This window comes from Solanum dulcamara, chromosome 4 (genome assembly GCF_947179165.1).
Source record: "Solanum dulcamara chromosome 4, daSolDulc1.2, whole genome shotgun sequence".
Lineage (NCBI taxonomy): Eukaryota > Viridiplantae > Streptophyta > Magnoliopsida > Solanales > Solanaceae > Solanum > Solanum dulcamara.
In genome coordinates this window covers 10,528,263-10,549,656 of record NC_077240.1, presented here as the reverse complement: position 1 = coordinate 10,549,656, position 21,394 = coordinate 10,528,263, and the positions used below count along the sequence as shown (strand labels likewise).

General features: G+C 34.5%; 4 protein-coding genes across 5 annotated transcripts; all 4 read left to right on the top strand.

The window, feature by feature from the left end:
* The first annotated feature begins 363 nt into the window (after positions 1-363).
* On the top strand, positions 364-5,232 carry LOC129886145 (uncharacterized). Of its 2 annotated transcripts, none has more exons than XM_055960697.1 (13): positions 364-603; positions 1,435-1,572; positions 1,668-1,749; positions 2,410-2,486; positions 2,580-2,695; positions 2,779-2,896; positions 2,978-3,094; positions 3,216-3,307; positions 3,547-3,613; positions 3,695-3,776; positions 3,866-3,957; positions 4,329-4,472; positions 4,898-5,232. In XM_055960697.1, the coding sequence occupies exons 1-13, from the start codon at positions 463-465 to the stop codon at positions 5,042-5,044; spliced, it is 1,413 nt and encodes a 470-aa protein (XP_055816672.1). In that variant the 5' UTR covers positions 364-462; the 3' UTR covers positions 5,045-5,232. The 2 variants fall into 2 exon arrangements, with proteins under 2 accessions (XP_055816672.1, XP_055816673.1); XM_055960698.1 differs by having other exon boundaries at positions 471-603; positions 1,668-1,754.
* Positions 5,233-6,380: 1,148 nt separating this feature from the next.
* On the top strand, positions 6,381-12,063 carry LOC129886144 (26S proteasome regulatory subunit 6A homolog). Its single transcript, XM_055960696.1, has 9 exons — positions 6,381-6,614; positions 6,757-6,873; positions 8,285-8,392; positions 8,603-8,986; positions 9,646-9,764; positions 9,954-10,041; positions 10,252-10,371; positions 10,484-10,624; positions 11,673-12,063. The coding sequence occupies exons 1-9, from the start codon at positions 6,498-6,500 to the stop codon at positions 11,748-11,750; spliced, it is 1,272 nt and encodes a 423-aa protein (XP_055816671.1). The 5' UTR covers positions 6,381-6,497; the 3' UTR covers positions 11,751-12,063.
* A 1,794-nt stretch (positions 12,064-13,857) lies between these two features.
* LOC129886142 (translationally-controlled tumor protein homolog) lies at positions 13,858-16,408 on the top strand. The gene is made up of 5 exons (XM_055960694.1): positions 13,858-14,128; positions 15,402-15,475; positions 15,592-15,720; positions 15,807-15,964; positions 16,103-16,408. Exons 1-5 carry the CDS (start codon positions 14,101-14,103, stop codon positions 16,218-16,220), a joined length of 507 nt encoding a protein of 168 aa, XP_055816669.1. The 5' UTR covers positions 13,858-14,100; the 3' UTR covers positions 16,221-16,408.
* Positions 16,409-17,814: 1,406 nt separating this feature from the next.
* On the top strand, positions 17,815-20,048 carry LOC129886143 (translationally-controlled tumor protein homolog). Its single transcript, XM_055960695.1, has 5 exons — positions 17,815-17,916; positions 19,026-19,099; positions 19,215-19,343; positions 19,430-19,587; positions 19,727-20,048. Exons 1-5 carry the CDS (start codon positions 17,889-17,891, stop codon positions 19,842-19,844), a joined length of 507 nt encoding a protein of 168 aa, XP_055816670.1. The 5' UTR covers positions 17,815-17,888; the 3' UTR covers positions 19,845-20,048.
* The last annotated feature ends 1,346 nt before the right edge of the window (positions 20,049-21,394 follow it).

The following is a 21,394-nucleotide window of genomic DNA, read 5'->3' as shown; positions in this document are numbered from 1 at the left end:
TAGTTAAAGTCGATTTTCACTTTATACCTAGAATGTTAATTAACACGAGACGAAACCGTTCAGAGTTTCATTGGCAGGTCATAATAAATTTTTCTATACTTAAGATTAGGGAGGCAAACATTTGTATTAGCTGTTATTTTTCAGAGGTTGTGGTTATTGCATCTTTATATATAGTTTAAATATGGAAAATTTGGTCATCGAAAATATGAATTTTTTGACTTGTATTTTTGTTTCGTCACTCATTTGCCACGGAGCGAGTATTTCTTTTGTACTTCCTTTTTCAATTCTGAATGAGAACTTATCCAATAATTGAACCCACTTCAAGGCAGTCACATAATCTTTAGTATAAAGACAAACTGATTATCAAAGAGTTTTAAAATGTTGCTATATAAAAATATATTTTTGTCTTGGGCATATTTCTCTCCTCATCATCATTTGTGTCATAAGCCGTTAGTGTAGTTGATGGCTGGCATCAAAGTAGATATGGAGCAGCAACAGCATGTGATAGTTGAATCTCAAGAAATGGAAAAAGAAGAAGAAGTAAAGCCTCAGAAGACAAAGCGAGTGGCTTCCCTTGATATTTTCAGAGGTCTCACTGTTGCAGTAAGTTTGACCATCTATATGTCATAGATTCATGCGAGGTAATGGCTGGACTCTTGAAACAGAAGAAACTTTGTCTCACTATGCAACACTTTCTAAAATTTTGAAACTATTGCAAATGAAAACAGAAACGAAGAAAGTATCTTTTGGTATTTGATTGTCAGAAAATGACTTATTTTTCTGGAAAATGTTTTCCTCCATATCACCCTTAGTAGTTACCTACTGTTACAGGTGCTGTGGAATGTTGGAAGGTGTTCATTGGATTAGAAATGATCCCCGTCATCTGGAGTAAAACGAAGGGCATTAATATCTCAATTAAACTTTAGATCTGAAGAAAAGAAAATAGTTGATGCACAGAAAAGCTTAGGGATAAATTTAGAATGTTGTTTTCTTTTTCTGAATACTTGTAGTTTTGGGAGACATTACCTTGGTAATTTTATGAATGTAATGCTTGTAGATCTTAAAGGTATGAAACTTCTGAAGTCTGTCTTCGTTTCTAACCTTTTTGTCAAGCTGTTGACCAGTAAGGACTTGAAGATTTCACGAGAAAAAGTCTTCATGCTATTTGTCTCGAAGAGATTGATTTCTATATCCTATTTGTTTTGTCCCCTGAAATGAAACCTGGCAAATATTAGAGTTTATCTTCCTGAATGAATTCAAATCATTATATTTACTAAATTACCTCATGTATAATCTTAAGAATCCATCTCCTTAGTCTCATGATTTTCTTGGACTTAGTAACCTGCTTAGTGCATTTGGATGTACACTAATTCAGACGTTATCATTTGTTGCCTCGAAAACTTCCTGACAGAAAAAGGTTTGTTGAATTTGTAGCTGATGGTCTTGGTTGATGATGCGGGAGGAGAATGGCCTATGATCGGGCATGCACCATGGAACGGTTGCAATCTTGCAGATTTTGTGATGCCATTCTTTCTGTTTATTGTGGGAATGGCCATAGCACTTGCTCTGAAGGTTATCCCCACGTGTTTTTTTCTTCTTCCCATTCTTAAGAAGATAAAGTAAGGTAACTGTTCCTACTCATTGGTGTTTAACTGCTTATTGTGTAGAAAATACCAGAAAAGCTAGTGGCCATCAGAAAGGTGATTCTAAGGACACTCAAACTTCTATTTTGGGGCCTCCTTTTACAAGGTCAGGTATCTTTCTTTCCTTCCTTTTATTTTATTCTTCCCTTCAAGATTCCATAATTCATGAGAGATGCATTCTTCATATCCAGTACATCATATCAAATCGCTTACAATGTGTACTAGCTTCTGAAATAAAGAAGTAACCTTTCCTCCTTTCTTTGGTGAAGTTTCACAGTTCGTTAATGCTATCAACTGAATGTATAATCTGCTGGAAACTTGAAAAAGTAATTTAGGATGTCTTCAGTAGAGAATATCCGTAGTAATTAATCAATGCTATGCTTTAGAAGTTGATGAATAGCTCTGTAGGACTTAAACATTTACTGGATCTCCTAAAATAGCCACAAATACTCTCCTTAGGGGATTATTGCTTTATTAGCCCCCTCTCTGTGATTCTGCCAACCTTTGCGATTGCAATAAGTTGTAACTATTTTTTAGCTCTGATGAATCTACAGATCCTTTCTCTTTTCTAATGCACCTATCATAGAATGAATGATCAGTAATGACATCTAGTGATTAGCTTTCCTTTAGCAAAACATAATTATGTTTGGCTACGGATAGAAACTTTCAACCAAGTGGGAATCCATTTGTGAAACCTGGTATTGTATCTCATCTTTCCTCTTCCCAAACTCATTAGAAGTCTAACTTCATTCTTTGAATTGTGAAGGGGGTTATTTCCATGATCTTGACAAGCTAAAATATGGTGTTGACATGAATAGGATAAGGTGGTGTGGCATCCTCCAGGTAACAGTTTCTGATCCCACCCCATTTTCTGTCTCTCTTTTGAATGCTAATATCTTGTGTTGGTGATAATTCTTCTGCCTCTTATCTTTGTAGAGAATTGCTCTCGCTTACTTGGTAGTGGCCATAATAGAAATAACAACAAGACAAGCCCAATCCAAAGAACTACCAACGGGATGGTTCTCCATATTCAAGTTATACTGTTGGCAATGGTGAATATTATTTTGGTATTTCTGAAGTGATGATAGCATTAAGGATCTCCAAGTTAGTACTGAACATTTCTTCATGATTTCAGGGTTATTGGAGCATGTGTTTTAGTAGTTTACTTGGCCATATTATATGGAACACATGTTCCTGACTGGAATTTTATTGTCCAGAACCCGGACAGTGTTGATTTTGGGAAGACTTTAACTGTGAGTTTCACTCGTCCATGTTCCAAATTACTTTTAATATTTCTATATCTCAGGTCAAAAGGATTTTGCTTTTGATATTAGGTAACTTGCGATGTGAAAGGAAATCTTGATCCTCCTTGCAATGCAGTGGGTTATATTGACAGACAGGTGCTTGGAATCAATCACATGTATCCACGTCCGGCTTGGAAGAGATCCAAGGTGATTGTTTCTTCACAATTTTTTTTATCTCCCCTCTATTGTTGTTCTTTGTGATTTTCCATCTCCATTATCACTGGATTAAGTTCATCTGTAACACCTTTGATGGATATTTATTCTGCAGGCTTGCACTAAAAATTCTCCATATGAGGGACCTTTTAAGGATGATGCTCCGTCATGGTGTTGGGCTCCTTTTGAACCTGAAGGAATTCTTAGGTAGGATTCATATTATAAATTCTCTAAGGCCTATTAGACTGGAAATAACTTCTCTTTTCCTTCTAGTCTTGTGTGCTCGAGTGGCGTTAAAATGTTCTCCAATGAGGACTAAATACAATCTTTATCTATGGATTTCTACTTGCTTGATTAATAAAAGTTTTAAAAATCTGATACCTTTTATGCTACTTACTTATGTTCAAGTTTTCCTGTCTGGTAAACTCTTCTACTTATGACTACAGCTCAATTTCTGCTATTCTCTCTACGGTCCTTGGAGTTCATTTTGGACATGTCCTTATTCATATGAAGGTTAAGTCAAAATCTTCTAGACTTGACTGTCTCACCAAATTAAAGCCAAGTTACTGATATTCCAATTTTTGTGATCTCCAGGATCACTCATCCAGACTTCTGCATTGGATTGGCATGGGCATAGCTCTTTTAGTTTTAGGAATTATTCTCCACTTCACAGATGGTAAAATTCCCAGTGTATGAAATGCACTCGAAAGCTGGATATATCTTCTTTTCTCTACCTCATTTTTCCTTTGATGGTGCTGAATGCAGCTATTCCTTTAAATAAGCAATTATATACCTTCAGCTATGTCTGTGTAACCTCAGGAGCAGCCGCGTTAGTGTTCTCTGCTTTCTACATTCTGGTACAGTAGTCTTGTCCAAAAATCTGATCACTTATATTATTTGTTCCTTGCTACAAATTGAACAGATCAATTTTAGTACATTAGATTTGGAAGTTCTAGAACTTTACGATTAAATCACAATTCCCTCTGAACTGTAAGGCATTCATTAGAAACAAAATCTCGAGGTTCAAGTTGATGGAAAACGTTCCAAGTTTTTATGTTTTTATCAATCAGTACTGGATTATATAAAGCGGGAGAATGAGAATGTAGCTGGAATTTTGAAGAACGTATACTTTTAACAAGAAAAGCTTTGAATGACAACATTCTGATGCGTGATCACCATTGCAAGATTCACAAATTTCTAATCCTAGTTCTTTCCCTTTGGAATGCAGGTTGACATTTTGAACTTGAAGTATCTATTTCTGCCACTAGAATGGATTGGTATGAATGCCATGCTTGTTTATGTAATGGCTGCTGGAGGAATATTTGCAGGTTTTATCAACGGCTGGTATTATGAGGACCCTCATAACACGCTGGTATTTCTTTCATTACTCTTCTCACTTTGATATGCTGCAGTCCATTGTATACAACTAGTCAGAGGCGGATTCAGGATTTGAACATTATGGGTTCGATTTTGAAATTCTACCACAACACATTGGTTACTAGGTGGTTTGAAATTTGTACTTATTTGGTGATTGTCTTAGCACACATGCAAGGTCTCTGAGTTAGAAGTTACCGAGTTCGGGTGAACATGACCTCGTAACTTCTGCACTAATCCGCCTTATGTCCCTCTGCAGCTAGTTGGTCAGAACTTAAATAGGTCATACTACAAGTGTTGCTTCTGGCTTGATAACAAACCTTTTACAGATCGAACAGAAAATAAGAAGTGAACTCAGTACAATGTTTCTCTTGTACCTGTTCATAGTTGTCTAAGTAAACTGATTGAACTCAACATTTGCAGATATATTGGATCAAGAAGCACATTTTCATTGGAGTGTGGCATTCAACAAGAGTGGGAACTCTTCTTTATGTCATATTTGCTGAGATATTGTTTTGGGCTATTGTTGCTGGCCTACTTCATCGATTAGGCATATACTGGAAGCTTTAGTTCTGATGAAATTTGCACCTTTTGCTTGCTTATTATCTTAAGATAAGATATAGCCATGGATCTCAGTTTGATGAAGTTCAATACATCTTACAGTCCAAAATCCAAATGAACAATACATATATCATTGGTTCTTCTTGCTTGTAAGAAAGCTATTTTTTTCCATATTGGAATTCATATCAAATCTTCAAGTTTATTTGGACCAATGTTTTCAAAGGCGGGTTTCGGAATGGGGTGTACCAAAATGCTAGGTAGCGCAAATGAAATTAGTAGATCCATTGGAGAATTTGGGGCATAAGCCACACACGTAAAAGTTTACGCTCCAGGTCTTAAATTTGACTTTTGTTATTTTAAAAGTATCTTCTTATAAATCAGGTTTTATTTTATCATTGGTGTAGTGATATTTATACGTTATGGTATCATGTTATAGTAATTTTTCCTAATATATATCCAATAAGATGACAGAATAAGATCGTTTCCTCCTTGATCTTTCTGATAAGTGATCAATGTAAACAAGACTTATCTGCAGTAAGTATTTACGCCAAATTAATTTAATTTACCATGATTAAGTAATTGATTCAATGAATTTTTTATTTTTTTTCTGAAATTCATATCAAAGTTCGACCAAATGGAATTTCCTATATTCTTTATTCTTTATGTCCATTGCTGCAATAGGAAAGATTATAAACTACCAGTACTAACACCTAAGGACCTTAGGCTGGTGCACATCAATTTTTATTATTTTTTGTAATTTGACAATTAAATGTTGATGATAAAACTAGTATCAAATGTTTATTTTCGACCCGGAAGCAACATACAAATGGAATCGGATGTTGATGGACCAAAATGTAAATAACAAAATGTACTATCAAGCAAGTCAAAATTAGCCACTTTTAATGCTAAAATAACATATGAATAAAAATCCTTGTAAAATACGGAATTAACTCCAGCACACATGTAGTTGTGTTGATGAATACGAACTTGGATTTATGGGGTGATCCACCCACTAATTTAAGGTGTATAAGTCTAGTTTTTAACGCTCAAAATTATTTTATTAATATAAATTCAGAATAGAGAGATATCCGCACTTTCGCGAGATTATATATAAAAGAATTTTTCCTTTAAAAATTCCCTACTTCAACCCAGAGTTTCACCTTTAAAAGTTGTGAATTCCACGGCACAATTTCGTGATTTAGGTAATGATATTTTTATCCATTTTTTCTTTTTAATTTGCCCTAGGCGTTCTGTTTCCCGGCGGACCGAAGAAGGATATTGGGCTTATCATGGGCCAGTACCAATGGCCCATGTAACATATATTTCTTGGAGAAGAAGACGGCAAATATTGGCAACGAAAGGAATAGAATATAAAGCTTTCGGACTATACAAGCTTATACAGATCGACTCCTTCATTCCAATTTCTGCCCGGATTCCCATACAAACACAATCTCTGTCGACGATGGCAACGCCGATGGCTGAGGATAGCAACTTCGAAGATGACCAGCTCCATGCTATGTCCACTGAAGATATTATTAGGGCTTCACGCCTGCTTGACAACGAAATTCGAATCATAAAGGTTTGCGATCTCTCTTAGTTTGCCCTATTCACAGTTATCACGAGTTATTTTGTGTTTGATGAATGTTTTGTTTTGTCTATTTGTCTCAATTTTTGGGATTTACCGAGGAGACTGACTAATTGACTTGACTGGTGAATTATAGGAAGAGCTGCAGAGGACGAATCTAGAGTCGGATTCATTCAAGGAGAAGATAAAGGAGAATCAAGAGAAAATTAAGCTCAATAAGCAACTTCCTTACTTGGTCGGTAACATTGTTGAGGTGAGTAATTCGGTTTTCCTCGATGAGTATTTCTCTTGCTTTGACGCCTATCTTTAGTGAGTGATATTTACAAGAAAAGGAAAACAGAATTTTCTTTTTAGAAAATTGAGCTCAATAAGAAACTTCGTTACCAGTTACTTGGTCGGCAACGTTGTTGAGGTGAGTAATTAGGTTTCCGTCAATGAGGATCTCCCTTGTTTTGACGCCTATCTTTAGCAAGTGATGTTGACAAAAAGGGGGAAAAAGAATCTATTTTTAAGAGTAGTGCAGAGAGGGTTTAGGACGTCTTTGAATATGGGGATTGGCTACATTGAACCTGAAGCCTATTAATCTTTGCTAAAACCAGTGTGCCTGCTGTGCAGTAAGTTTATGTACCACGTTAAGCTTTTTATGGGTTATGCAGCATACACTTTATTGGGCTTATACATTCTTGGCTTTCAAAGAATGGATTTTTTTCCCTCATGATGGCTTCAAGAGTATAATGAGTAATCTTGTCGTAGGCAGGAACTTTAGATTTTGGGATAATGACAAGTACCAATAGTGTTATCACAGAAGGAGTGCAGGTCTTTGGCTGCACAAAAATAGGAAGAGGAACTTGGGTAATTCATCAGCAATTGTTTCATCAACAGGAAGAGTACTGTACCATGCTAAATTTTCAATGCCAAAAGCTAGATGTTAAGAAGTTACAACAGGGAAAAAAATGGAGGTTTCCAAGGGACTCGAAGGAACAGCTCCGTTGTGATGATATCTCAAGTACAATAGAATTATTAAACTTGTTCTTGCTCCTAGCCACTTTATAAGTTGATTTGGAACATCTCTTGTGCGACGACAAAGAATTTAGAGGTTTACAACTTTTAGAATGTGCTTCGGTACCTGACTTGATGTATATCTTTTGCTTGGAATAATTTAGTGCCACGAAATAATCTTCTGTATAGCATGGACTATGAATGAACTAACATTCTAAAGATGCATATATTCTTGTTGATTTTATTTGAAGCATTTTCCTGTTCAATTAAATGAAGAGTTCCTGGAGAAATTAATTGAAGTGTCAATGTAAGTATACAAACTGCATTTTTGGGAGACTATACTCAGGAAAAGATGTTCTCTGGACCATCCCCTTATTTCTTTTTCCTTTTGTAACAAAAAAGAAGAAAGAAAATAGGAGGATGATCAAGAAAAACATAAATTGGGCAGGACAGAAGAGAATGACCAATATCCTACCATTTCTTTCAGTGCTTGAGTATGTTTTTCAGAAGATTCAGGTCTTATATTTTTAATACATTGAACTGCGAGGATGCAAATTTTGACTTTCTTTATGTTTTTGTTTTTGAGTATTAGGAATATTGGTTCATGGAAGTATTGGTAGGGAAGTCTAGCTTTGAGGAACTCATTTATTTCCGGTCTTTTTCAGATTTTGGAAATGAATCCAGAGGAAGAAGCTGAGGAAGATGGTGCAAATATTGATCTTGACTCACAAAGGAAGGGCAAGTGTGTTGTACTAAAAACATCCACACGCCAGGTAAGTGTCAAATCATAGGGTTACATCATTTGCTTCTAGGTCACTAGGTGTATATTGTCGGTATTACTATCCAAAATTCCCTTTATCTATTTCTCTTGAACGAAATTGGTGATCTTGTGCTTTATCCTTCTACCTCAGTTCTTTGGGCTTTTCTATGTTTAGGTGCTAAGGTTCTTTACTAATTGAATTCTTTTTTATTGCCATTTGTAGACAATTTTCTTGCCTGTTGTTGGTCTTGTTGATCCTGACAACTTAAAACCTGGTGATCTGGTTGGAGTAAATAAAGACAGTTATTTGATATTGGATACCCTGCCATCTGAATATGATTCTCGGGTAAAGGCAATGGAAGTTGATGAAAAGCCAACTGAAGACTACAATGATATTGGAGGCTTGGAGAAACAGATTCAAGAACTTGTCGAGGCAATTGTACTGCCTATGACACACCAAGAACGGTTTCAGAAATTAGGTGTTCGTCCTCCAAAGGGAGTCCTTTTGTATGGGCCTCCTGGGACTGGGAAAACCCTGATGGCCAGAGCCTGTGCTGCACAAACAAATGCTACTTTTCTTAAGCTAGCGGGACCTCAGCTTGTGCAGGTAGATCATCTTCGGTGTTTTTATTCTATTGTGTTTAATTGCACTAGATTTGTACGAAATTGAACTCTCTTTTGCCCTATGGTGGGAGCCTAGATTTCCCTCTTTTCACTGTTCCTGGCGATTCCGACTAAGAGCTGCTGCAAAGTACACTTGTCTTTTTTAAAAGTACATATATTAAATTTTTAATATGTAAGATGGCTCTCTACTTGAATTTGACTGAAACTGGAAGATTAATCTGGAGAAAATGACAAATATGGTCCTTTATATCTGGAGGAAGGTCTAAAATCATCCTTCATATTTACCACTAAACATGTTGAGTTCTTTAAATATACCAAAAGGCAGCACTGTTGGTCTCGGTTTGGTTTTAAACAAACAGCTCTAACAGACCCTGAGTTAATCGTCTTCAAACAAGAAATTTTAGTTCTTGCTTTTACTTTATGATCGTCTAATTAAGCTCTTAATAGTTTATTATATTATTGTTTGGTTTTCTAAAGTTAGCAAATTTTAGTTCTTGCTTCGTGTAATAGTTTATTATATTATTGTTTGTCTTTCTAAAGTTAGCAACCAACTACTGCATGGAATTTTACCATTTTGTTAAGTTGTAATTTAAAGTAATTGACTCAAATATGCTGCTGATCAAATGCCTGTACTAACTTTAGATGTTCATTGGAGATGGAGCAAAACTTGTTCGTGATGCTTTCCAGCTGGCAAAAGAGAAATCACCTTGCATAATTTTCATTGATGAGATTGATGCTATAGGCACAAAGCGTTTTGATAGGTGCACTATATCTTTGTTTTCCGTTGCTCATATATGTACTTAACCTTGCATGCCCATAATATCCTCAGTCTTGGCGCATACTGGTTAAGGAGTAGCGTGTGCTTGCGAAAAAGGAATCGAGCACCATTACCCTCCCCATAGATGTGTGTGCTGATTCTTCTCGTACTGCGTAATGTTGTTCTCTTGCAGTGAAGTTAGTGGGGATCGAGAGGTCCAACGAACTATGTTGGAGTTACTTAATCAGCTCGATGGTTTTAGCAGCGATGATCGGATTAAGGTTCTTTTGTAGCTGAAACTATTTATCTATACATTTTTTTCCTTACTTTGTGGTTCGGGTATTGATCACGATATTCCTTTCCAAAAATTTTACCTTGTTGGTTCCTTGATTTTAGCTGCAGATAACTGTAAAAGCTAAAACAAAGTGATCTTCAGTTTTCTGGTTTCCTGCTTTTTCATGAATTGTTTTGGTTTCTTTCCTTCACTTCAGGTGATAGCAGCAACAAACAGAGCTGATATTTTGGATCCTGCTTTGATGCGATCTGGTCGATTGGATCGTAAAATTGAGTTCCCCCATCCCACAGAGGAAGCCAGGGCTCGGATCTTGCAGGTGGGTATTCTGCCAAAACATATGTCATGTCATTTTGTTCCCTTGCCTTGTTAGCTAACATGAAATGAGTTCTTGAGTATTAACATTTGAGGATTCTTTGTTGGAACTGCAGATCCATTCCAGAAAGATGAATGTTAACCCAGATGTTAACTTTGAAGAATTGGCTCGATCGACAGATGATTTTAATGGGGCACAATTGAAAGCTGTATGTGTTGAGGCAGGCATGTTAGCACTCCGTCGCGATGCCACTGAGGTCTCCATTCTCTCTCCTACTTTTTGTGTTCCCAAATATGTGCATGATGTGCATAATTGGGTAGAAGTTCTGGATCTGATCTTTATGATGTTTGTCTTAAGTTCTGCATCGTATCATGCTAGGGAGCTTACAAAGCTCAGATGGTTTGAGTGCTTTGACGATACCAGAAACCTAAGAAATTTTATTCATGATTTAGAAATGAAGAAGTATAAGAATTGACGATTATACTAACTAATAAGAAACCGTAAGGGGTCATTTGCTAGGGTATATAAGAATAGTACCGAGTATGGTGTAGTAGTAATGCTAAGATTATTTCTTATGCAATGTTTGGTTTGGTGTATCAAAAATAACATGCATTGCATAATATCTAAAAAAAAGATTTGTTTACAAAAATACCCTCCACATATATGGTGGAAAAGATGTTGAAAAAGTTTTGAGGGGCAATTGTGTCTTTTAAGCATGCTAATGCATGCATTAAAACCCTTTGCATCACTAATACCTTGGATTTTCATGTAGTAGTAATACACACCTCAATACACAATAGAGTGTATAACTAATATAACCATTAATTATACATATGTTGAAAAAGTGTATCAAACAAGGTACTAGTAATACACAAAACTAATGCATGCATTAATTTTTCTAATACACTCTACCAAACGGCCCCCAAGTGATCTTTTGCTAAATGTTTTTTCCTCCTTGCAACTTGAAAAAATATTTGCTTCCTGGCAGTTATGTAACTACTGACTCATGTTATTTTTAAGCTCACGATGAAATTTAGACTTGTACTTTGGTTTAATCAATAATTAGGATTACATATATGATCCTAATTAAAAAATTGAACTCGCCCGTTAAGTCTGTCCTTTTTGCAGTTTAGTGGTGATTAATATGGACGATAATCTGCATTCCATCACAAACAAATGTGATGATTTTTAATACCCTTCTGCATGTGTCCTGTGAGATCTAATCAACTGTGCGAAAACAGAATCTCATTCTTTTTATGGTTGGCAAGCTGGATAGCTCTAATTCCGCCTCCACACTCTTGCAGGTAACGCATGAAGACTTCAATGAAGGCATCATTCAAGTTCAAGCCAAGAAGAAAGCCAGCTTAAACTACTATGCCTAAACTTATTGCAGAGGCCATGGCAAGCAGCTTTTAACTTTTCAAAGCTGAACATGGCCGCATGCCACACCCCAAACCCCTTTCAATATCTCTCCTCTTCTTTCTTTCTGGCCAGGGAGGGGGTAGGGGTAGAAGCTTTGGACATTAGCCTCTGTGCAACATTTGCTTGTTGATTGCTGATATCAGAAAGGTATCTGGTAGTATGTTGATCTCTTCTTGAATTTGTGCTTTTGTATACTTTCCTGCTGTATAACTTAATGACTTAGAATAGCCTTGAGCTATATTGGCAATTGAGACATGTTGATTGGAACCTCTATCTTTAGTTTTGGACGATAGCTACCCAAAATAAGATCTGTTAGTCGATCTTGTATGTGCTTGTGATTGGGGATGACTTAGTTGCAGCTCCAACCTTGTAGAGTAGCAGCAGTCTTAGAGATTTGTTGTGTTGTGGCTCACCTGGATCTGTTAGGAGGATTTACAAACCGAACTCTATAGAGGGACTGGTTCTGGACTAACCCGTAATTCTTTTATTTTTTCAAAATTAATGCAATGTTACCAATTATTATTGATGTATTGAAAATAAGGCAAAATATTGTGAAGTCGGAGATGGAATTTCAGAAAGAGAAAGAAAACCTCAAATGCTTTTATATTTCAAGTAATTTCGACATAAAATAATTCAAGTAAGATCTTAGAAAGTGAAAAACATCAGTTTTAATAATCAGCTATTACTAATATATCTTTTAGTAACGTGACTTAACATTAGTTGACAATATATGAATGAAATTTTACCTAAATTTAAGCGCACAATTTCCCGGAATTTCAACCGTGATCATATTCATTATCATAAGATTTTATGTTGAGAGTAGTAATGGTGGTGCTATGCATGTACAATAAAAGAACAAACCAGTTTTTTGGGGATAAATTTCTTCTAAAAACTGTCATATTGCAATATCCAATTATGAAGGTGAATTAATTTAAAATTTAGAAGCAAATTCCGGGAAGAAGATTCTTATAAAAGAGCAAAAAATAAATAATAAAAGATTAGAATACCTTTTGAAGAAGGAATCAAATTGTCCTCGTTCCATAAAACTTTTCAAGAATAAATATAGTTTTCGAAGGTTATAGATTTTCCCAACATTTCCAAAAATTAAACATACTAATTATAGTTATAATGTCCAATATTGATCATATACTAACCATTCAAAGATAAAACAAGTGGATCAATATTTAACCTAGGGGTCGGTCTTTCCTCTCTTTTTTTCCTTCTGGTCTCCTATTCGTATTGAAAGTCTAACTAATTTGTATTTACATCATGTAACACTCATTCAGAGTTTATCTCCTGTCCTGGAATGTTCAATTTGTATGGCCTCAATGATGAGAATATTTTTTGTGCCACTTCTGATGATAAAACGATTCCAACAGTCTTCTGATGATAAAATGATTCCAACAGTTAGACCTTTCTTTGATATAGATTTTCTATTCCTAATTGTTGTTTTTCGAAAAATACTGAAAAGAGTGGACAAGGAATTCAAATATCCTTGTCGATGTATTTTGACATCCCACAGTTTCGACAGATCGCTTAGCCCCAGTCATCTTCGACGCAAGAGCGCTCGAATTACACACTCTTTTTTCAAGGGTGGTTGCTTCTAGACAAACCTCTTTGTTGTCTCTGCACCCCTACCTCCTTTATGAGTGGTCATTTAGAGACCTTAGCTGGTGATCCGGGCTCTTTCTCTCTCGACGATGAAACTTATCCCCCTCTTCTAAGAATTTTTTCATAACTAAGAATTAAAATCAAGATTTTTGATCGAATTATATAAATTTATTTATTATTACTCTCTTAATTCTTATTCATGTAGCACACTTTTAATTCTAATGTCTCAAATAAATCACTTTTTATATTATTTAAAACAATTTTATTTATTTAAAAAATATTTAATCTAATTAATTAATTTATAATTACACAATATTAAAAATTTATTTTAGATCATAATTTTTTTTATAAAAAAAAAAATCTTCATTCTGGGACTAGGGTATATTGATTTTGTTAGTAGCGTAAAATTGCATTTGGTCCTGTTGGGACATGGTGCGGACTGCGGCGGCATTCAGAACCCTACTCAAATTAGGGTAGGTAAATACGTAATTCCGGATTCAAGTCGGTTTATTTTAGTCAATTTACCAAGTCCCCACTCGCATACAGCAATCCCGTAGTGCTCCAGCTATAAAGACCGCGTACATCACCCGCAATCCCTACCTCGCGAGCCTTCACTGGTCCGTCTTTTTCTTCCTCTCTCTTCTTATCGTCCTCCTTCCCTTTTAGAGAGAGAAAGCAAAAGGCTACTAATCTGCAATCATGTTGGTTTATCAGGATATTCTTACGGGTAATCTTCTATCCTTCTTCCGTTTTTCTAATATGTTTTGTTTTTTTCTTGTTTCTGCCCCTCTTTGTTATGTTTTGTATTAAAATTTTGGTAGAAAGTTGTAATATTGAAGTTAGAATAGTTTTGTTTTAGCAATCTGTGTGGTGAATCTTGATTGGATGATTGGGGCTTGTTGATGAGTCGGCTTTTGTTTTAAGATAATGGAATTTTGCGCAGATTTACGTTGCTTTGATGTTTGATTAGAAGCTGTCAATAAGATCTGGTTGATTTGTGACTGATGTTACTGAGTATATGATCTGCATAAAGGCCCTAAACAATTAAGGCTGTGCTGGCTCTTTTTTTTTGTTGTGAATTAAGGAAACTAGATCTACTAATCTGGATCTTATAATTCAACACGGTCTTGTGGAGGATTTGATCCCAATGTTTTTGACCTTGCTTTATGATGTAATCCTGTATTTAAGAGCCATATATGAGTAATTTAGATCCGTAAAGTCTTGATATTGGTTGCTTCTAGTTTAGCTAGACTTGTGCCTCATGTTATTTAGGAAATCCGGTTACTGCAAATTTATGTAACGAACACAAAAAGATGTGTTTTGCAAGTCTCAAAGTTCTGGTTCAATTAAACATCTTGAAGTCTATATGAGTTACAGTAATCATAATTTAATCTTTATTCTTTGGTTAGCAATCCATTGAAGTATTTATTGTTATGTGCACCTTCGAGTTGCTGTAGCTGCTTGATATGCGAAATTCACTTTTCTTAGCTTGTTTGCAACAGTAGCTTTGGACATACCGTTGAGGTTTTACTTTGCTTTTGTGCACTAATTGGGTGTCTTACTTTCTTATATATAATAGAGTGAACTATTATATTGGCTGAACCATTATATCTAGATAAACTACATTTATGCTGGTTCTAAATTTTATTCAATATTATAGGAATTTGAGCACAAAATAAGGCATGTGTGAATGAGATGTTTAGATGGACTTGTAATAAAATGAAAAAGAAATAAAATAGCTACTTATCCGTGGACTGGTAACTATCTTTTACCTGGTTTTTAAATATTGGAAAATATCATTACATTTTTATGGTGCCCACACAAATGCAGCTTCCTATTTGTCTTCACAATTAGGGTTTTCTGAGCATGTTGGCTTTTTTCTGTTATGCAAACATTAAAAGGACATTCAGCTTTGTTGGATTTGTAAAATTTTCGTTGATGGCCCTTTCATGGTATGGTGCTGTTCTTGAAACTTAAAAACTCTTCAAAAAATATTGCAGGTGATGAGCTTCTCTCAGACTCATTTCCCTACAAAGAACTCGAGAATGGAATGCTTTGGGAAGTTCAAGGGAAGGTAGGGTATCCAGATAATGATTGCTCTCAAAATCTCCATATATTAGCAACCAATTTTTTGTGGACTATCTAGTCTATGTAAAAATTAAATAATGTGGTTTGTTGATTACATTACAGTGGGTTGTTCAAGGTGCTGTTGATGTAAACATTGGGGCAAATCCTTCTGCTGAGGGTGGAGGTGACGATGAAGGTGTGGATGATCAAGCTGTCAAGGTTGTCGATATTGTTGACACTTTTAGACTTCAGGTTTGTATACATTGTTATGGAAATTGCAGTCGATTTTTATGTACCTGTTAATTACATGTGAATAAGTAGCGATTTGCTATTTGCAGGAGCAACCTACTTTTGACAAGAAACAATTTGTTACATTCATTAAGAGATACATCAAGAACCTGACACCCAAGTTAGAAGGAGAAGCACAAGATGCATTTAAAAAGAACATTGAATCAGCAACTAAGTTCCTTTTGCCGAAGCTCAAGGACTTCCAATTGTATGTCCGTTTTCACTCTATATCAGTTTATGACATCATCTAAAGCTAATTCTTACTGAAGTTGAATGCATTTTTGTTTTACTTCTACATACTTTGCACCTTGAAATAGAAAGTGATACTATGTGTTTGTGCTGGCAGCTTTGTTGGTGAGAGCATGCATGACGATGGTGCCCTGGTGTTTGCGTACTACAAGGAAGGTGCAACTGATCCTACCTTTTTGTACCTTGCACCTGGCTTGAAGGAGATCAAGTGCTAGATGTGCTTCAGCTAGGAGTTTTGAATTGGAGATTATGTTTCATGGAGTTTTAATATCTGGTCCTTTTTGCTTATTTATGTCTGTTTCTTCAAACCAGTACCTGCAGTTTTTCTTCATTATATAATCCTTATTATGTGAGACAGCAAAATGATCCTCTGATTGAATTGAAAGTTCTCTTTTATTGATTAGCAATTTGCATATTTGATCTTTTATCAGTGTGTTGAGAGATATTTTATTCTATTCTCTCTGCGAATCCGAAGCTATTATGAGGCGGAGAAAAAGGTGTGGTGAGACACCGTTCTGCTCATTTGAGGGCCTTTCGAACTTGTCGTTCGTGTAGCATTTAACATATATTATTATAAGTATCCGCTGTATATATTTATTTATATTTAATGAGGTATATAACTGAATAATATGTTGCTCATTTGTAGTAGAAAAAAATAGATGCCTTAAAGGAAAGGTCGATGTTTCATAATTATAGGTCTTTTTGATAGAAAAGCTCATAGTTAAGTAATTTTTAGGTTAAAAATTCATATATGAGTAAAATCATTTGTGATGTGCCACCACATCTTTCTACCATGTTACATTCATTGACAATAACTTATTGATTATCACAATTCACAAGATTATCCTTCGGCGTCGATACTCCACAATCATTTTCGCCCACCTCTTTTGGATCCAACACTTTTAACATAACTAGCACTCATATCACACGCTCTAGAGGATTAAAACACCACCTCAGTTAATTTCTCTACTAACAAACATATCACATACATGAATCACTCAAAAGGCAAATTGTTCTTCTTCACACGCACAGTTTCACCTTCTTCTTTCACAAAAATACACAAATACACGACACATTAATTAAAAAACCAAAACTGTCCCTCAACTAAATCAAGAAAACACACTTGCTTCATTAGTAAGAATTTTTTGATTATTTTTTTAAAATGTTAGTTGAATTTGAAACAAGTTTGAATGTTTGTCACCTTGACCTCAACTGACAAAAATATCCTATAATACAAGTTAATTTTAATCCATTTCTCTTACACTCCATTTGAATGGTTGTTAAGTATTGTTTCATAGTACTATTTTAATGAATATAACGTTTGAATAGATTGTATCGTTATTTGTTGTTACATGATGTCATACATTCGGATTTTGAATGATAAACCTACAAGAAAAATAGAAAACAATGTAGAGCTATTATAAAAAAATAAGATAAAAAATAAAATAAAATAATTAAATAATAAATAAATAAGTAATGACACGATCGTACCAAATTGACATTACATGAAATAAATTTCTTTTATCGTTACCTTATTTAAATAATATAAAATAATAAAATTTAAATATTAATTAAAAACTAATATTATATTTAAATTAATAATATAATACAATGAATAACAACCTTACAAACAAGGCGTTGTTACAAGGGGTTGGTGTCCTGGTGCAGACTGTGGCGGCAAACCATACACAAATTAGATTAGGTAAATACGTAATTTCCGGATACAGGTCGGTTTATTTTGGTCAATTTCCAAGTCCTGCTCGGTTACAGCAATCCCAAATCTTACAGCTATAAATACCCGTATCCCTCTCGAGCTTTCGCTAAACCGTCTTTTTGTTCCCCTCTCTTCTTATCGGGAGAAAGCAAAAGGCTAATCTGCCATCATGTTGGTTTATCAAGATCTCCTCACTGGTAATCTTTCTCGTTTTCATGCTAATTATTTTTTTAAAAAAAAATCTGGTTCTGTTCTGAGCTCTTTTTTTTATATATAATCTTTCTGGTTATCGTTTTCGGTTTTGTTTTGTGTTAATATTTTGGTAGAAAAATTGTGATCTTGAGTGTTGTTTTAACCTTCTGTTGTCGCTGAACCTTGTTGTTGGATGATTGGCTTGTATCTATTCTCATTGATGGGTCAGTTTTTGTTCTACGATAATGGAATTCTGCATGAATTTCTGTTTCTTTGATGTTTGATAAGCAGCTGTCAATAAGATCTGGTTGATTTGAACGGTGTTACTGAATGTTTTCCCAAGGTCCTAAGCTATTAAGGCTTCCTTTTTTAAAAAAAAATAATTATTGGGAGAAGGAACTGGATCTGATCTGAATTTTACGTTTCAACCGCATCTTAGACGATATAAGCCCCAAAGTCTTTTACCTGTGATCCTGAGTATTGTGTAGGAGTGACTTTGATCCATGAAGTCTAAATTTTGGTCGTTTCTTGTGTGAGCAAGCCACATTTAATTTACTCTACGTGTCTGTTTGTAGTGCAAATATAATCAATTTTACGTAAGAAACATAAAAAGATGGGTTCTTGCGCAAGCCCCATAGGTCTGCTTCTTTTTGGTGTGTGAAAGCAGTGGATTCAAGTAATTTCTATATCAATTTGGACGTCTTAAAGTTTATCTGGGCTACGGTAATCATAAAGAAAACTAGAATACGCAGGCTTCTTTCTTCTTATTTTTTTTTTGATCTTTGATTCTTCTACGTTTCTTTTGGTTAGCTAATTGGTTGTTAGGTGCACCTCCGAGCTGCTTTACATGCACAAGTTCCCTATTTTTTTTGGAGTGCTGTAACTGTGGTTTTGGACAAACTGTCGAGTTTTACCTTGCTTTTCTGCACTCAATCTCAATGGGCTTCCTATATATCTCCGCGATTTGGATTCTCAGAGCGTGTAGGCTTATTTCTGTTATACAGACTTTAAAAGAGGACATTTAGTTTGTGGGAATTTTTGGTTTTCATATATGGCCCCCTTTCATGATATGTTGCTACTTTTGAAACTTAAAACACTTGAAAACATATTGCAGGTGATGAGCTTCTCTCAGACTCATTTCCCTACAAAGAACTCGAGAATGGAATGATTTGGGAAGTTCAAGGGAAGGTAGGATCTCCAGATAATGATTGCTCCCAAAATCTCCATATATTAGCAACAATTTTTTGTGGACTATCTAGTCTATGTAAAAATTAAATAATGTGGTTTGTTGATTACATTACAGTGGGTTGTTCAAGGTGCCGTTGATGTAAACATTGGGGCAAATCCTTCTGCTGAGGGTGGAGGTGACGATGAAGGTGTGGATGATCAAGCTGTCAAGGTTGTCGATATTGTTGACACTTTTAGACTTCAGGTTTGTATACATTGTTATGGAAATTGCAGTCGATTTTTATATACCTGTTAATTACATGTGAATAAGTAGCGATTTGCTATTTGCAGGAGCAACCTACTTTTGACAAGAAACAATTTGTTACATTCATTAAGAGATACATCAAGAACCTGACACCCAAGTTAGAAGGAGAAGCACAAGATGCATTTAAAAAGAACATTGAATCAGCAACTAAGTTCCTTTTGCCGAAGCTCAAGGACTTCCAATTGTATGTCCGTTTTCACTCTGTATCAGTTTATGACATCGTCTAACAGCTAATTCTTACTGAAGTTGAATGCATTTTTGTTTTACTTCTACATACTTTGCACCTTGAAATAGAAAGTGATACTATGTGTTTGTGCTGGCAGCTTTGTTGGTGAGAGCATGCATGACGACGGTGCCCTGGTGTTTGCGTACTACAAGGAAGGTGCAACTGATCCTACCTTTTTGTACCTTGCACCTGGCTTGAAGGAGATCAAGTGCTAGATGTGCTTCAGCTAGAAGTTTTGAACTAGAGATTACGTTTCATGTAGTTTTAAATATCTGTTCCTTTTTGCTTATTTATTTCTGTTTCTTCTAAACCTTGGGTACTTGTAATCAGTACCTGCACTTTTTTCTTCATTATATGATCTTATTATATGGGACAGTAAAGTGATCCTTGGTTGAATTGGAACTTCGTTTTATTGACTAGCAATTTTGCCAATTTCATCTTTATCAATGTGTTGGGAGATATGTTTAGGTCAGCTATCCTACTTTGTTGAATGAAGGGAAAAGAATACAACAAGTGTGATGGAGAGGATTGTGTTGGAGGTAGACTCTCTTTTTTATCCGCATATGATATTTAACTCAATGGCTGTTTTTATTTGTTATTTTTCACTTTAAGCTATAATTTTTTTTCATTTTATTATTATTTAATCATGAGATAAAGTGTTAAAAACATATTTAATTTTTTATTTTTTTTGAGTTTCATATTTAAATTATTAGAAGTGTGAATTTCATACCTAAATCATCACTTATTAATTTGAGAAACACTAATTTGAGAAACACATCTTGTGTGTAATTATCATTCTTTTTATTTTTTTGAAAATTTTTTGTCACATGACATTCCACATTGATAAAATATTTCATCTTGGTAAAAATTAAATAAATTATTAATATTAATTAAAAGTTAAAGACTAAAGAATTTCTATCTCCAAAAAAAAGAAATTAATTTTTATAAAAGAAATACTTTTTTATAAAGATTATTTAAAAAAATTAAAATATTTTACACACGCACTCTACCACTTCTTTTCCATCACAATCCCCGTCTTTTTATTTTATTAAATTTTTTAAATTTCTTTTATAAAATATTTTTAAAAAATTCATACTTCATCCTCTCTGTAACTCCTTCCTAAAAAGTATTATTATTTTTTGGAAAAAAAAATTATACCCACCTCATCTAGTCCTCCGCTTTTAAGTTATATTTATTTTTTTATATATTTTTCTGGTTTTATATTAGATATGTACATATATTTTTAGAAAAATATTTTTTTTTACTTGCGTATCGAATATAATAGAAATAAAAATTTATTTTAAGAAAAGTATTGCGGCAAGTAAAAAATATTTTTCTAAAATTATATGTATATATCTAACACAAAACGAGAAAAAAAATTAAAAACGGAGAGTTCGGTGGGGTGGGATAGAATTTTTCTTTAAAAAATAAAAATAAAATATCTAAATTATTATTTGAAGGGAAAAGGGAGAGGGAGATGAAGTAAGAATTTTTTTAAAATGAAAGTAATTTAATAAATAAAAATAAAAATAAAAAATTAGGGTGGGTGGAGGTATGGTGATAGAAAGTGGTGGAGTGAGGTAAAAAAATATTTTATATTTTATTATTTTATTATTTTTTTGGGCGAAAAATAGTAATACTTTAATCTTTAATTTAACTAATTTTAATAATTTATTTAATTTTTATTAAGGTAGAATATGTTATTCATATGAAGTGTGATGAGATAATTTTTTAAAAAAATAAAAGAGAGAGTAGTACACACATT